General features: G+C 44.7%; 1 protein-coding gene across 1 annotated transcript in view; it reads right to left on the bottom strand.

The window, feature by feature from the left end:
• Nucleotides 1-974: 974 nt before the first annotated feature.
• The window catches only part of OTOA (otoancorin), a 68,861-nt gene continuing 54,772 nt past the window's right edge, over nt 975-15,063 (bottom strand). The window contains exons 24-28 of the mRNA XM_010837194.1: nt 7,523-7,665; nt 7,152-7,288; nt 6,544-6,641; nt 3,156-3,351; nt 975-1,045 (exon numbers count right to left, since the gene is read on the bottom strand). Of these exons, the coding sequence (XP_010835496.1) occupies nt 975-1,045; nt 3,156-3,351; nt 6,544-6,641; nt 7,152-7,288; nt 7,523-7,665 (645 nt within the window). The remainder of the gene's footprint in view (nt 1,046-3,155; nt 3,352-6,543; nt 6,642-7,151; nt 7,289-7,522; nt 7,666-15,063) is intronic.

Here is a 15,063-nt window from a genome sequence, read left to right as displayed (position 1 = left end):
AAAATTGCCACCTTAAGCTATGTCAAGAGAAACAACTTTGATGGCTGAATTTGAGAAGGCATAACATCCAGGAGGTAGCAAAGCACCCCTTCCTAAGCTCTGCCTTCCTGAGCCAAAGGTCACGAACATCTTGCAAATTTCCAAAAGGACTGGGCCACTGGGTACATTTGCTTTGCTCCACCATAATCGCAGGAGTGACTGACTTACACAGTGTATTTTTCTTTTATTTCAACCCATCCCCAAAGCCCAGAGCACTTAAAACCTGGAAGAGCCACCACCTCCACCAAGAAAGGTATATTTTTGAAAGTTTAACAGCCATTCATTCAGCTGACTCCCAAGGAAGTGGAAGGTATCTGGAAAATGTATTTTTAAATTGATTTAATGTTGAGCCATGTTAAATGTTTTAATTTCCAAGCAATGCAATGCCCACCAAAAACATCAATTAGTCCCAACAATCAGGCAAGAATATCGGCGTCTATTACGGGATTCATTTATTTCAGCTCTGCTAAATATCTAAGAAGGAGAAATCCAATATGGCCTATATCTCTGAGGAAGGGAAATTAAAACCAGAAGAGAAGCCAGAGCAGGCCTTGGTGAAACCAGGGGCCTTGGCCTGCACCCATCGCTGGCTGGCATCTCCTTCTAGAGGGAGGATGTTAACTTGTACTAATGTCTTCATGGTGTTGACAGGAAATGGTCTCCCCTCCCCAGCGTCCCTGTCTCCAAGCTGGAAAACTAGGGAGACTGAGATGAGGTCTCCCTGCTGAGGATGCAAGCCAGTTTAAGAAGGTGTAAGACCATATTTTAATAATTATTCTTCCTTCAGTGCCTCTTCAGTTCCAAAGTCCCAGGGTCTCCTTGCCCTTGTTGAGACTCTGAGTCGGGGTGGGGGACTCCCACCCTCTGCAGTGTCCTCGGGGTCTGCAAGCACCTTGGCCAGCTGCCTGGGCCCCAGGGCGATGCGCAAACACCACTCACCACACGAGCTTGGGCATCAGGACCAGGAGAAGGTAGCCCAGCCCAAGACCCCTGGAGACCCAGGCTCCTACAAGGAAACAAGACAAGAGTTGACAGGAGGTCTCAGCAGCCCACAGAGGGTGGGCACATCGCACCCTGCACCTCCCACCTCTCTAGGTCTTGGCTTGCTCAACCCTAAACAAGAATAATGATCCCAAATAGCAAAGGGTGGGAGGGCAAAGTATACGAGACTGCGTGAATTAGCAAGTACCAGAACTGACTCCTAGGAGTCATCTGGGGAGATGGCCAAAAATGCAAATTTGGGGATCTTCCCCTGAAAATTCTGATTCAGCAAGTCAGGTACCAGGCCAGGGGATCTGGATTTTAAGTATCACACCCAGGTGGTTCAGATAACAAAGCAAGATTAGGAAACAAGATTAAGTGCCTGGCCCCCAGGAACGGTTCACCGGGCTGCCAGGACCAGCTCAGGCCAGTGGGGTGAATGGAAGGAAAGAGGATCTAGGCTTCTCCTGCATCAGAATTTCCAGATGCACCGACCCTCTGACCCCCCCAGTCTCACTTGGAAGAGTTTACCCTGCAGATATACTTGAACAGATGCAAAGTATGTAAAGTCATTTGCTGCAGCATTGATTGTAGCAGTGTAAAAATAGAAACAACTGAATTATCGTCTATAGAGATCTAGTTAAAGACAGTTACAGCATAGCCAGGAAACCAAGAACTGCACGGCTCCTAGATATGGACGTGGAACTGTCTCTAAGGTAAATTTTCAGGTGAAAAATGCAAGTCACAGAACAAAGTATATAATAAGCTTTTGTAAAAGTGCAGGAATAATCTATGGATATGCATGGCATATCTCTGGACAGATACACAACTGGTAACACTGGTTGCTCTGAGGAGGGGAACTGGGTGACTATGGAACAGCGGGTGGAGGGTGGATGTTTCACTTCACAGCTTTTCAGACTTCTCATATTTTAAACCGTGTGCATGGTCTACTGTGTGCATTATATAAGACCCAAAACACTGCAGCATTTTCAAATAACTTTTACATGTATGCAGATTATATTTCAATGAAAAAGTTTAAAGATAGTAATAAATCAAAGGGCATGGCTCCCATCTGCAGAAATTGGGCATCCTCCCATCCCCAAGGCGGGAGGAGGAGGAGGGATACCTGGAGATGGTGAGGCCCCAGCTCTCTTTGAACTCTGGGTATTTGCATCTGCTCTTGCCTCTACCTGGGACACTCCCCACGTGGCCGGGGTATCTCTCCAGCTGGGTTTGCAGCTTAGATATCAGTCTTCAGGAGGTTTCCACCGCCGCTTCCCCTCCCCGAAGCCCAGGAAGCTGCCTCTCCCCAGCGATCCCCGTGTCCTGCGATCCCTGGGATCACAGCACCCCTCGTACTGCCTCATGGTCGCCTGGGTGCTGGGGCTTCCGTCACCCCCACCCTGGACTGGGAGCTCCACAAGGACAGAGGACACATCTGGCTTGTTCACAGCTGCCTCCCCAGAGCCGAGCACCATGCTTGGTCCAAAGACGGTGTTCACTAAAGACAGGAGTCATAAAGAAGTGTGAGGGCGAGGGGAGGGAGGGGAGACAGGCAGGGAGAAAAAAAAAAAAAGCCGGGAAAGAAAGCCACCGCCACCCCCACCCCCGACTCCTCCGCTCAGCTCATTTCTTCGTCACCACCACTTCCTTCTGCTGCTTTCCTTCCCTGGTCTTAATCAGATTTGAAATCTCCTTGTTTATTAGGAGAGAGCCTCACCTGCCTTACTCACCAGCTCCTAAAGCAGGCTTAGCACATAGTAGGTGCCCAAAATATATCGACTGAATTTATTAATCCCGGACGGTGAGAAGGATGGAGGAGCAAAGGAACCACTGAAAGGGCTTAAGTCCTGAGAAATTCTGATTCAGTGGGTTCTGGGTGGGGTCCGTGGGGCTGGCAATTTTTAAGAGCTCCCCCCATCCCAAGACTTGCAAGTGCTCCAGAGTTGACCATTCTTTACATATGCTTGGTACGGACTGTGGGTTTTTCTCTGAATACAGAATCTTCAAGGACTGTCAGAGACCCCACCCTGAATTTTAGGAGCCTTCTCGCCGTCCCATGTCAGGCGGGGCGGACCGAGAGACGAGGAAGGGGGATTGGGAGTGGGAGGTGGGGCTGGGTCCGTCCCGCTCACCTGGAGGAGAAAGAGAGGAGGGGGTCCGGGCGGGGCTGGCGCTCGGAGGCGCATCCAGCCAGGAGCGAGCCTTGGCGCCATCTATCGCCCGCTGGAGGCTCTGCAGCTGCAACATGCTGAGCTGCCGGCGCTGGGCTGGGGTCACCGCCGCCGCGTTTTCAGGGCCCAGGGAGGCGATCTGCTCCGCCGACAGCTCCTACAGGGGGGAAGGGGACAGCGCCCTCAGAGGCGCCCCTCCGAAACTTTCCCAAATCTCGGGCATCCGCCCTGGGCCCGCACAACTTTGCGGTACCCATGTATCTCTCATCTGTGCTACTCTTCAGGATTTTTCCTTAAAATCAGACCACTCTTTCACTACTAATATAGATGTATTATAAAATGAAAAAAAAAATTAATGGCAATTTCCAAAAACGGAAACAGGATGACTTGCAATAAGTACTCGTTTAAAATATGCCAGAAGAAGCAAAACAACTCTAGCTAGATCTGTTGGCCAACAATGTTTGATCCTGGGGCCTCTTTTAAATATATATATATAATATATATATATTTTTAGCTCCAAAACTGAGATTTCCTCCTTGAAGTAATCAATAGTGAAAGAGATTTTATAAGGCGACTTAATGTGGTTTAATGCAGTGCAAGTTACCCTGCCCACAATGCTTCAAGTCCCCCACCAGAGGAACACTGAGGTGGTGGAGAAAACACACGCCTAAAGGGCAAAGCTTTTCATCTGTGTCCCAGCTCTGCCACACACTAGCTGTGTGACTTGGGCAAGTTTCACAGCCTCTCTGTGCTTTTGGACTAGATGTGGGATCACACAGAGAACTTATATCCTATGTGGATTCTCAACTCATCACAGGTGAGTCCGGTAAGGGTTCTACAAAGGTAAGTGCAGTGATCTATTAGTGATGTGTGCCATAGACACACAGCAGTGGGAATTCTGCTCAAGGGCCCTGAACAAGATTCTTTCTGCAATCACTTCTGCCTTAGAGGACTCGGTGATTAGTTCCAGTGGGTGTGAAATGAGATGGGATGTCAGGTGCCTCTAAAGTCATCCTGCTCGTTTTCTAAGGGTCCCAAAGATTCTGAGAAAGGGGGTTCTGCTTTCTCACCCTGACTTTACTCCTTCACATTATTCTTTTTTGTCCAGGTTGGTGCTTCCCTGGAATCATGTCATTCCCCTGCTTAGAACCCTTTCTGCCCCCGTCCAGGATGCAATTCAAGCTCTTTATACAATAATAAGGCCTTCAAGCTCTGAGTCCTGCCCCCCTCTCCAGCACCCTATCCCTCACTCCTTGCTGGCACACTTCACTCCTGGAGAATGGACAGCCATATGTGTAACCCCCAGGAGGCAATACATCCTTCTGCCTGGAACACTGTCCCTCCCTCTCACCTAACTAACCTGTCCTGCAAAATTCAGCATCACCTCCTCCCTCTCACCAGACACACACACACAGCAGACATGCACTTCTGGCTTATACCTTACATCTACCATTAACACAGAGTCTGCATTATAAAAATTATGTATTCTTCCAATGTTGCTGCTTGCAACCCCAGGTCTATTAAACTGTTTTTAAAAAATAAATTCAAAGCGATTCCAACATTTAATTATCAGGAGATGTTACATGAAAACGAGACTTCAGGATTCTAAAAAAAAAAAAAAAGGACGATCTGGCAGCAATGCTAGGCCCACACAGTCACACTGCATTGCATCCTGTGCCAGAGATGAGAAGCAGCTTTCCCAGCTTTAGACTGGCTCTCCAGTTCACCTTAATCCCTACTCAGGCCACTACATTCTTTTGTTACTTTTTCAAGCCCCTGAAGGCACTGCATTATATGCCTTCACCAGTGCCATGCCATGGGAACCTAGTCTGGTACCTACACCCTAGCACCTAGGCTGAAGCCTACCACAATGTAAGTGGCCGCTAGGAATTTTCAGAAAAGGTAAGCTGCAAAGTACATTCCAAACAAGACCAGGAGAGCGTGCTCAGCAACATGCCAACTTCAAGGACCAAGCTGCCTACCCCATGCAGAGCCCCCAGAAAAGAAGCTGAATGGGCTTTAAGGACAGCTACTTGTTTATTTCCCCTAAACAGCTTTCCTGGTAGCTCAGCTGGTAAAGAATCCACCTGCAGTGCAGGAGACACCAATTTGATTACTGGGTCAGGAAGATCTTCTGGAGATGGGATATAGGCTACCCACTCCAGTATTCTTGGGCTTCCCTGGAGGCTGACAGAAAAGAATCCGCCTGCAATGTGAGACCTGGGTTCAATCCCTGGGTTGGGAAGATCCCTTGGAGAAAGGAACGGCTACCCACTCCAGTGTTCTGGCCTGGAGAATTCCATAGACTGTATAGCCCATGGGGTCACAAAGAGTCAGAGAGGACTGAGCGACTCACTTTTCAAACAGCGCTCAAACCTGGTCTGTGCTGGGAACTGTTCTTGGTCCTGAAGTGGTTCAAGATCTGTTCTCTTGTCTTAAAAAGAACCAATGACGTGGCATCATGCAAGCTTGTCTAGCCTGGTGTGCCTTATCCAGTTTTGGTGGACAAAATATGTTTCCAAGTTACCCAAACAAGAACACCAGAGTCACTCTTCATCAGAGCAGACTCCCCCACCAAACCCGCTCCTAAACTTATACATCTGCTTCCCTATCCTCAATAGATCCACTTCAACCCTCTCAATTTTTTCCATAGCTGTTTGTGGCTTTCTTAATACTTTTCTTTAAATCAATTTAAATGTTTCATTTAAATTTATTTTAAAAGAAAATGTTAATGGAAATATCATCCCTCATCTACAATTCTGAAGTCCAAAAACAGTCTGAAACCTGTAAGTTTTTCCCAGAGTTTAAGACAAACTCATTTGCCAGCAAAATCTGACCTGAATTGATATGAAACCATTTATAGTCTCTATTTATTCCAATTAGTGTGCTTTGTCACAGATTTCTTCACAGAAATATTCATGTACTTGCTTACAAGGTGCTTCCCCCAGACACTGCTGAAGGTGTTCGGTTACAATACTGTAGATTCACAGAGTGATCTTTCTAAACTCTGGAAAATTCCAAATTCTGAAATATCCCAAGGGTTTGGGATAAGGGAATATACACCTGTCATACCATCATAAATAGAAAATTAGTGCCAGTGGCTGTGAAGAGAAGGAAACCATAAAAATAGACACAAATAAAAGATAAATTAAAAATTGAAGAAAAAACTTTAAAAACAAAAACAGCTAAAATTATGTTGTGATCCATCCATTGTTGGCACATAGCTCTCCTCTGGCCCCATTAGCAGAAGCAGGTTGTAGGTCCCTAGAATCCAACACCCACCATCTGCTTCCCTGTGTGATTTGAAATGGGGTCAGCTCCCATTCTCCTTGAAGAACTGAGTACTTACTTTGAATATCTCATCAGGAAGGCATTTGATTGCTGATGGCTGGAAATATGGCATCAAATCCTTATCAAGCATTCGGAGCTCTTCCTTAGTTAATCCAGCTGGGGAGAAAAAGGAATCAGAGGGTTTAATTCAAGCCATCAGAACTCCGTTTGTTTTATTAATGGCACTGCGTAATGTAGAGATCTGCATGTTCTAGGCAAACATCATTCCTTACAAAAGGCCCTGAAAGTCACACTGGGGAATTAGGTTCCTTAATCAACTAAGGAAGAAAATATGTGGGTCACATTAGCCCTGACTGGTCTCCTACAAGGAAATTTATGCCCAGAAGGAGCTTCACTTTACACAAATTTTAAATTGTGTATAAATCTATTTTGGAGCCAATTAAATAACATTCTAAACCACTTTAGCTACACAGAATTACCAAGAGAGCTTGTTTAAAAAGCAGACTTGCAGATCCCCACCTTCTGCAACTTGAAGTCATGAAATCTAGGTTCTATCATAACCCTATGGATGTTCACTATATGTGGCCAAGGATTTTGTTTGTTTGTTTTTGTCCCCAGATTTAAGGTTGGAAAGGGAGAGAAAGGCATGCTCAAAGTACCTCTTACCTGCAATGGTCCCAAGCTCCTGCAAGACAAAGCTGGACCACTCAGTGGGCTCCCCAAACACAACTTCTGCCTTCCTCTTAAACTCTGCCAAGACCTGGGTACTGCAGAGCAGGGTCCCGATTCTGGCCACCACCACCCTGGTTACAAGGGAGGGATACAGTGTGAGCCCAGGAGACTCTCCAGGCAAAATAGATATGCAAAAGGTAGGTAGGCTCAGCACCAAGAAAGGATCCAGCTAATCTCACTCCCTATTTTATCCCAGAAAGGTTGCAAAGCAGCAGGAAGCAGAGAACACCTTGATGAATAAATTAATGAATGAATGAACCAACAAATCAATCATTTGCCACTCTGTGCACTAGTATTTTGGTTACCTGAATTCCAAGATCTTTATAAGTGAGATTTCAGTGATGTTCATGGCACACAGGGCTGCACCAAGTCCTACCAAATGGAAGCTCTTCAGATCCTGGACCCTATAGCCTGAATCCTCCAGAAACCCTTGTAGAATGGATTTAGCCTATAAAAATGTGGAAGGACAAGAAATGAACCATCCAGAGATGATTAAGACCCCAAGATCCAAGGGGATAACGGAGCCAGCCTCCTGACTGATTGCTCACGCTTCTCCTCTGGACATATTACCCATTCCAAACCACCCTAGCCACTCATCCAGGTTATCCTCCCGATGGTGCCGCTTCTACTGAGTATGTCCCCTGATCTACAAAAGCCATGAAGTTCTTGTATCCTTCAACATCAAAGACATTGGTACCTTGGGTCTGGTCTGCTGGCTTATTCCCCTCATCATTCGTGACTTTCAGATAGTTTGGTCATTTAAGTTCTTCTGCATTAGGATCCAAACTTTTCCAGCCTATGTTTTCACAATTTTCTGATAAAACCTTGTAATTTTCTGCCTTTACACCTTAACTCAAGTCAGTGCCTCAATCTGAAATGTCCTTCCTACATTCCCAACTGTTAAAATCCATCCTTTTATTTGGGAGTTCAAGTCAGATGTTACCTTCGTGAAATCTACCCTGAAATACATTTGCCTCTCACTCTTCAGCTCCAGAGGGTAGTACATTAAATGCTCTGGCATTTAAAACCACACAGAAATCTTTCCAATTAGCTTTGATTTTAGGGGTTGATGTGTAGTGTAGAGTCCCCTTAATTTAACATAGTGGCTATTAATTGTTCATGATTTTCCCTGGTGAGCCAGCCCTTCCACACTCTTACTTCATCTGGTCCAACTGGAGCTAACTGCATTCTGAGTTCCAGGAGTGTTCCTGGCCAGTCAGAATGCCTCTTAGCCTGACTATAGTGATTGTTTCCAGATTGGGCATGTGGTCCAGTCAAAACCAACCAGGACTTTGGCTGGAGCAATTAGAAGAGCTGAGCTTTCTTTACTCTGGACTGGACCTTGGCAGACAAACACCTGAATCTTCTAGAACTCACCACATGAAAAGAAACTGCCTCTGAACAAAGCCAACACAGAAGAAAGCAGGGTCAAAAATGGTGAGAGACAGTCCTGACGACAGTGTTGAAGCCCCTGGATCCAGCCGTACTTTAATTCCACTCTTGACATCCTCTGTGATAGGAGGCAATAAACTCCATTCTTTTTAAAAATTTTTATTGGAGTAGAGTTGATTTACAACACTGTGTTAGTTTCAGGTTCACAGCAAAGTGAATCGGTTATACATTATTGTATACACACACACACACACACACACACACACACACGCTAAGTCACTTCAGTCGTGTCCGACTCTGTGCGACCCCAGAGATGGCAGCCCACCAGGCTCCCCCGTCCCTGGGATTCTCCAGGCAAGAGTACTGGAGTGGGAGGCCATTGCCTTCTCCGATATACACACATATACACACATATATACATCTCTCTACTCTTGTTTAGATTCTTTTCCCATATAGGTCTTTACAGAACACTGAGCAGAGTTCCCTGTGCTACACAGCAAGTCCTTAGTGAAAAGTGAGTATCAGTCGCTCTGTCATGTCAGATTCTTTGTGACCCCATGGACTACAGCCCACCAGGCTCCTCTGTCCATAGGAATCTCCAAGCAAGAATACTGGAATGGGCCATTCCCTTCTTAAGGGGATCTTCCCCACCCAAGGATCGAACACAGGTCTCCTGCATTGCAGACAGATTCTCTACCATCTGAGCCATGAGGGAAGCCCGATAGTAATTCCTTTCAGTTATCAATTTTATATATGGTAGTGTGTATATGTCAATCCCAGTTTCCCAATTTATCCCTCCTCCCCTTTCCGCCTGGTAACCATAGTTTGTTTTCTACATCTGTGACTCTATTTCTGTTTTGTGAATGTGCTTTCATTTACACCATTTTTTTAGATTCCACATATAAGCGATATATTTTTCCTCCTCTGTCTGACTTATTTCACTCAGTATAACAATCTCTAGCACCATCCATGGTGCTGCAAACGGCATTACTTCACTCTTTTTATGGCTGAGTAGTATTCCATTGTATATATGTACCACATCTTCTTTATCCTTTCATCTGCGGATAGACATTTAGGTGGCTTCCTTTTCTTAGTTATTGTAAATAGGGCTGCAATGAACACTGGAGTGTGTGTATCTTTTTGAATTATGGTTTTCTCTGGACATATGCCCAGGAGTGGGATAGCTGGATCATATGGAAATTCATATTTAGTTTTTTAAGGAACCTCCATACTATTCTCTATAATGCACCAATTTACATTTCCACCAACAGGGTAGGAGAGTCCCCTTTTCTCCACACCCTCTCCAGCATTTACTGTTTGTAGATTTTTTGACCAATGTCAGGTGACACCTCATTGTAGCTTTGATTTGCATTTCTCTAAGAATTAGTGATGCTGAGCATTTTTCCACGTGCTTTTTGGCCTGGTGTATGTCTTCTTTGAAGAACTGTCTATTTAGATCTTCCATTCATTTTTTATTGGGCTAACAAACTCCATTTTTGCTCAAGTCTCCTTGAGTTGGGTTTTCTGTCACTTGTAACTGGGTGAATCCTGATTAATTTTGTCTCCCTGTGTTGGACTTGAGGAAGGACCCAAGTCAATCCCCTAAAGATGAGCTGCATAATAGTGTGGATTGTCAGGGATCATGGAGACAGATTATAAAGATTACAAAAAGACCAGAGCTCACAAGGCAAAGGTGGGGAGGGGACATCCAAGGATGAACATCTCCTGAGTGGGAGCGGAAGAGTCACAGTGAGTCTTCCCATCTCCCTTTAATGTCAGTCCATCCTATCACACAATATGGATCACTCTAGTGTTAAGAGAAAGTGTTGGCAAACAATGTGAAACATTGCAATGCGATTCCACTTTTTAACGCAGCTGTTGCCTTTCTATCTCTCAGGTCTGTTTAAATGCTACCTGCTCAGAGAAGACTTCCCGGATTCTCCCATCCCAAGTAGCTTCCCTCCCCACTATTTCCATGAGAACCTTGTCCATCTTCTGCTTATCCCTTATCAAAATTTGTTAAATGTTTCCTCTTGATTGCTCAACTTTTTGTCTGTATCACCAAACAGAATCTCCAAAGATGAAGACCCTATCCAGATAGTTCACTACCATATTCCCAGTGCCTGGCACAATGCCTAGCCCACAGTAGGGTACATTCTGAATAATAAGTACTTTTTTAATGAATAAATGGATGAACATCTAAGTGAGTGATTTACAGAAGCCATAGGCAATATATATTCCTTTGAAATGACATCGAATTACTGCTTCTCTAATCCAATCACATGATGGATTGGCTTCAGAGAGATTTCCTACATTTCTGCAAATCAGATTGGTCAATGTCTTCATGAAGTTTCCCTCAATGATTACAAAGCTCACAGGTGCTATAAGGGAACTTCAATTAATACTGTGCTTAGATTTAAATGTCCTTGACTGAATGGAAATGTGCATTCCAAATAATAACAGGTAATATTTACTGAATGCTTACTGTATGCCAACACTCTTTTGACCATTTACACATACTATCTTTTCTAATCCCCACAACCCTAGGAAGTAAATATTAATATTATCTCTATTTCACAGATGCAGAAACTGAGGCACAGAGAGGTTAAGTAACTATGCCAAGGTTATGCCAAGGTAATGCCAAATATGCCAAGATGACTTGAATGACTGGTTCTAGGATTACAACCCAGGCATTCTGACTTCAAAGCATCTACTCTAAGCCAGTGAAGATGTTTGGGGATGAAGGAGAGGTAGAGATTCAAGTTAGCTTTTGAACTTTTCTTATTAAGTCTTCATAAGCAGGTTTCACTTGTTGACTCATAGCAATCCGTGCTCCCCAACTATCAGGCATGCCCATTTTAAAATGAAAGTGCAAAAATACAATTCAAATAAAATTACTTTGAAGATGCAATATTAAATTGTTTTGTCACTGGAACCTGGAAAATGCAAGCTCAGCCTGCAAGATGATAAGCCAAAATATATTTCCTTGAATGACTAGGCCAGTGTATCTGTAATGATTTCAAGACAATTAATACCAACACTTGCAGGCAATATTAACCGCTGAAAGTGAATAGCTGTAAGATTTCAATCTCTCTGTTCATCCCTCTGGCTTCTATAATAGTTTTTTTCCTTTATATTTTTAAGCTGAACTATCTGTTAATGCAGTTCCGCCAGGTCTGACTATTAATCTAGAAACATGCATTTAAGGGTTTGATTGGGAGCTAAAGTTGAGGAACTGACTGCAAATGATATATGCAAATGTTAGGTTTTCATATCCCCTTCAAACATATTGATAAATCTCACTGCCATCCATGGGAATTGAAAATTGGTACAAAGGGAAAGAGATACTGTAGTTTCTAAGTTGGAGATATTTTCCTGTTTTCTCCCAGATTGCAAATAGAATGATTTTAATATTGGAAGTGTGATGTGGCACTTCTTAAGCCAGTCAAAACCAGTTTTAGAGTCACAGAACCCCAGGATTATAGAATGTCAGAGTGGAAGGAACTGCAGACTGGTGGGCCAGGGGGAGGTCCAACCCTCTCATCTTGCAAGCAAGGCAAATGTTAAACTGCCAGAAAGACAGAGTGTGATGATGACAATATACTGATGACAACAATGAAAACAACTGACTTTTTTGACTACTAGGTGCCAGGCATTGTTCACAGTGAAAGTGAAAGGCGCTCAGTCGTGTCTGACTCTTTGCGACCCCATGGACTGTAGCCCACCAGGCCCCTCTGTCCATGGAATTCTCCAGGCCAGAATACTGGAGTGGGTAGCCATTCCCTTCTCCAGGGGATCTTCCCAACCCAGGATCTAACCCAGGTTTCCCGCATTGCAGGTGGATTCTTAATGTCTGAGCCAGCAGGCAAGCCCATTGTTCACATATTTAACATGTATTAACTTACTTCACCCTTAGGGCCAGGACCTCCATGTTGCCCAACTCCAGCGGGGTTGGGCAGTTCACCCCGTGTTCTATTTGAATGTTGCCACTCAGTCATGAGACACGGCAATCCTGATTGCAAGAAGCTCATGAGAGTAGGGGACATGCCTTGGTTTTGCCTGCCTAGTATCCACGCTTCCCTGATAACACCATGCTTTTCTCTTTTGTGAACCACCTGTATTCATTTCCTTTTGCTGCTGTAACAGATTACCACAAACTCCGTGGCCTGAAATGACACGGATACATTCTATTATAGTTCTGGGGATCTTAAGTCCTAAAATGGGTTATCAGGATGTGTTCCTTTTGAGACTCTAGATTGCATTCATTTCCTTGTCTGTTTTAGCTCCTGGAGGCTGCCTGAAGTCCTTGACTCAGAGCCCCGTCTTCGATCTTCAAACCCAGCAGTACTGCACCTTCAAATCTCTCAATGTGTCCCCCTGCCTCCACTGTCACATTGCCCTCTCTATCTAGGGCCCCCCTGCCCTCACCTCCATCACTAAGGACCCTTGTGATTACCTTGGGCCCACCAGGATAATCTCCCACTGCAAGATTCTTAACCTAATCACATCAGCAAAGTTCCTTTTGCCACATAAGGGAACTTATTCATGGGTTCCAGCGATGAGGAAGTGGACACCTTTGGGGGTCATTACATAGCCTATCACACACGTGTTCCCCATTCTCAGTTCAGATGGTCTTGATGAGATGGATTCTACTCTCTGATGTGTGTCAGGCCAACCCACATATTCTACTTCTGACCAGATTGTTTAGGACTGGGCAATTGCATGATTGGAGGCAATGCTGGGGCTATTTCAAAAATTAATGAGAAAGAAGCGCTTTTTTCTGAGGTTGCTAATTACATGATACGTAAGCCTAGTGCTGAAAATGACAGCTGAGGGGAGGGCCGCCTGAGAACCAAGTGAACACAGAGCAGCTAAGACACCCCCTTCCAGCAATACAGTGGATTAACTTCCTACCCAACAGAAACATATTCTGGGCAGAAGTTCTTCTTTTGCCCATGAAGGATTCACTGACACAGGAATCGCCTTCTCACCATAAACTGAAAAAAGTAAATGAAATGACTCTATTTAGACACTGGACAACAGGAAGCACAAGCCTATAATGCTGAAAGAAGGAAAACAAATCAGGTGAACACCACAATTGCCCTTACTGTCTGCCCAGAGGCAGTTTCCAGGCTACGGAGCAGGAAAGGGAACCCAAAAAAGCCCAGTGGTCAGGCTGAGTTGAGGATACAGAGATTCAAGTCCAGAGAGGCCAGAGATGCTATAATTTGTCAAGCAAAGTACTGGAGAGGAAGAAACTGCAGAGAGAGGGAACAGGGTCCATAAGTCTACAGAGAGGTTTTATCAAGCCTGGCTGAGCACTGATCACATGCAAGGAATGGAAGTCCACATAAATATCAAAGAGGCATCAGAAAGCAGGAGGCCAAACAATTCTCAGAGCTCACATGGAGCTGGGAAGAGTTCACATTCCCACCAGCCCTAGAGAAGAGATCTTGAACTATACGGAGCATTGGATGGAGTCCTCAGAAGAATCACATCTCAGTGATGGGGATAAATTAACCACTGAATAAAGTTCACTCTCAGTTCAGTTCAGTCGCTCAGTCGTGTCCGACTCTTTGCGACCCCATGAATCGCAGAACTCCAGGCCTCCCTGTCCATCACCAACTCCCGGAGTTCACCCAAACCCATGTCCATTGAGTCGGTGATGCCATCCAGCCATCTCATCCTCTGTCGTCCCCTTCTCCTCCTGCCCCCAATCCCTCCCAGCATCAGGGTCTTTTCTAATGAGTCAACTCTTTGCATGAGGTGGCCAAAGTATTGGAGTTTCGGCTTCAACAACAATCCTTCCAAAGAACACCCAGGGCTGATCTCCTTTAGAACGGACTGGTTGGATCTCCTTGCAGTCCAAGGGACTCTCAAGAGTCTTCTCCAACACCACAGTTCAAAAGCATCAATTCTTCGGTGCTAAGCTTTCTTCACCATCCAACTCTCATATCCATACATGACTACTGGAAAAACCATAGGCTTGATTAGATGGACCTTTGTTGGCAAAGTAATGTCTCTGCTTTTCAATATACTATCTAGGTTGGTCATAACTTTTCCTTCCAAAGAGTAAGCATCTTTTAATTTCATGGCTGCAATCACCATCTGCAGTGATTTTGGAGCCCCCAAAAATAAAGTTTGACACTGTTTCCCCTGTTTCCCCATCTATTTCCCATGAAGTTATGGGACCAGATGCCATGATCTTAGTTTTCTGAATGATGAGCTTTAAGCCAACTTTTTCACTCTCCTCCTTCACTTTCATCAAGAGGCTTTTTAGTTCCTCTTCACTGTCTGCCATAAGGCTGGTGTCATCTGCATAGCTGAGATATTGATATTTCTCCTAGCAATCTTGATTCCAGTTTGTATTTCTGTGAAGTCAAGTGGGCCTTAGAAAGCATCACTACAAACAAAGCTAGTGGAGGTGATGGAATTCCAGTTGAGCTATTTCAAA

The sequence above is a fragment of the Bison bison genome, unplaced genomic scaffold (assembly GCF_000754665.1).
Source record: "Bison bison bison isolate TAMUID 2011002044 unplaced genomic scaffold, Bison_UMD1.0 scf7180017864072, whole genome shotgun sequence".
Classification (NCBI taxonomy): Eukaryota; Metazoa; Chordata; class Mammalia; order Artiodactyla; family Bovidae; genus Bison; species Bison bison.
Note: the sequence above shows the minus strand (reverse complement) of the source record. Positions and strands in the feature narration are given on the sequence as shown.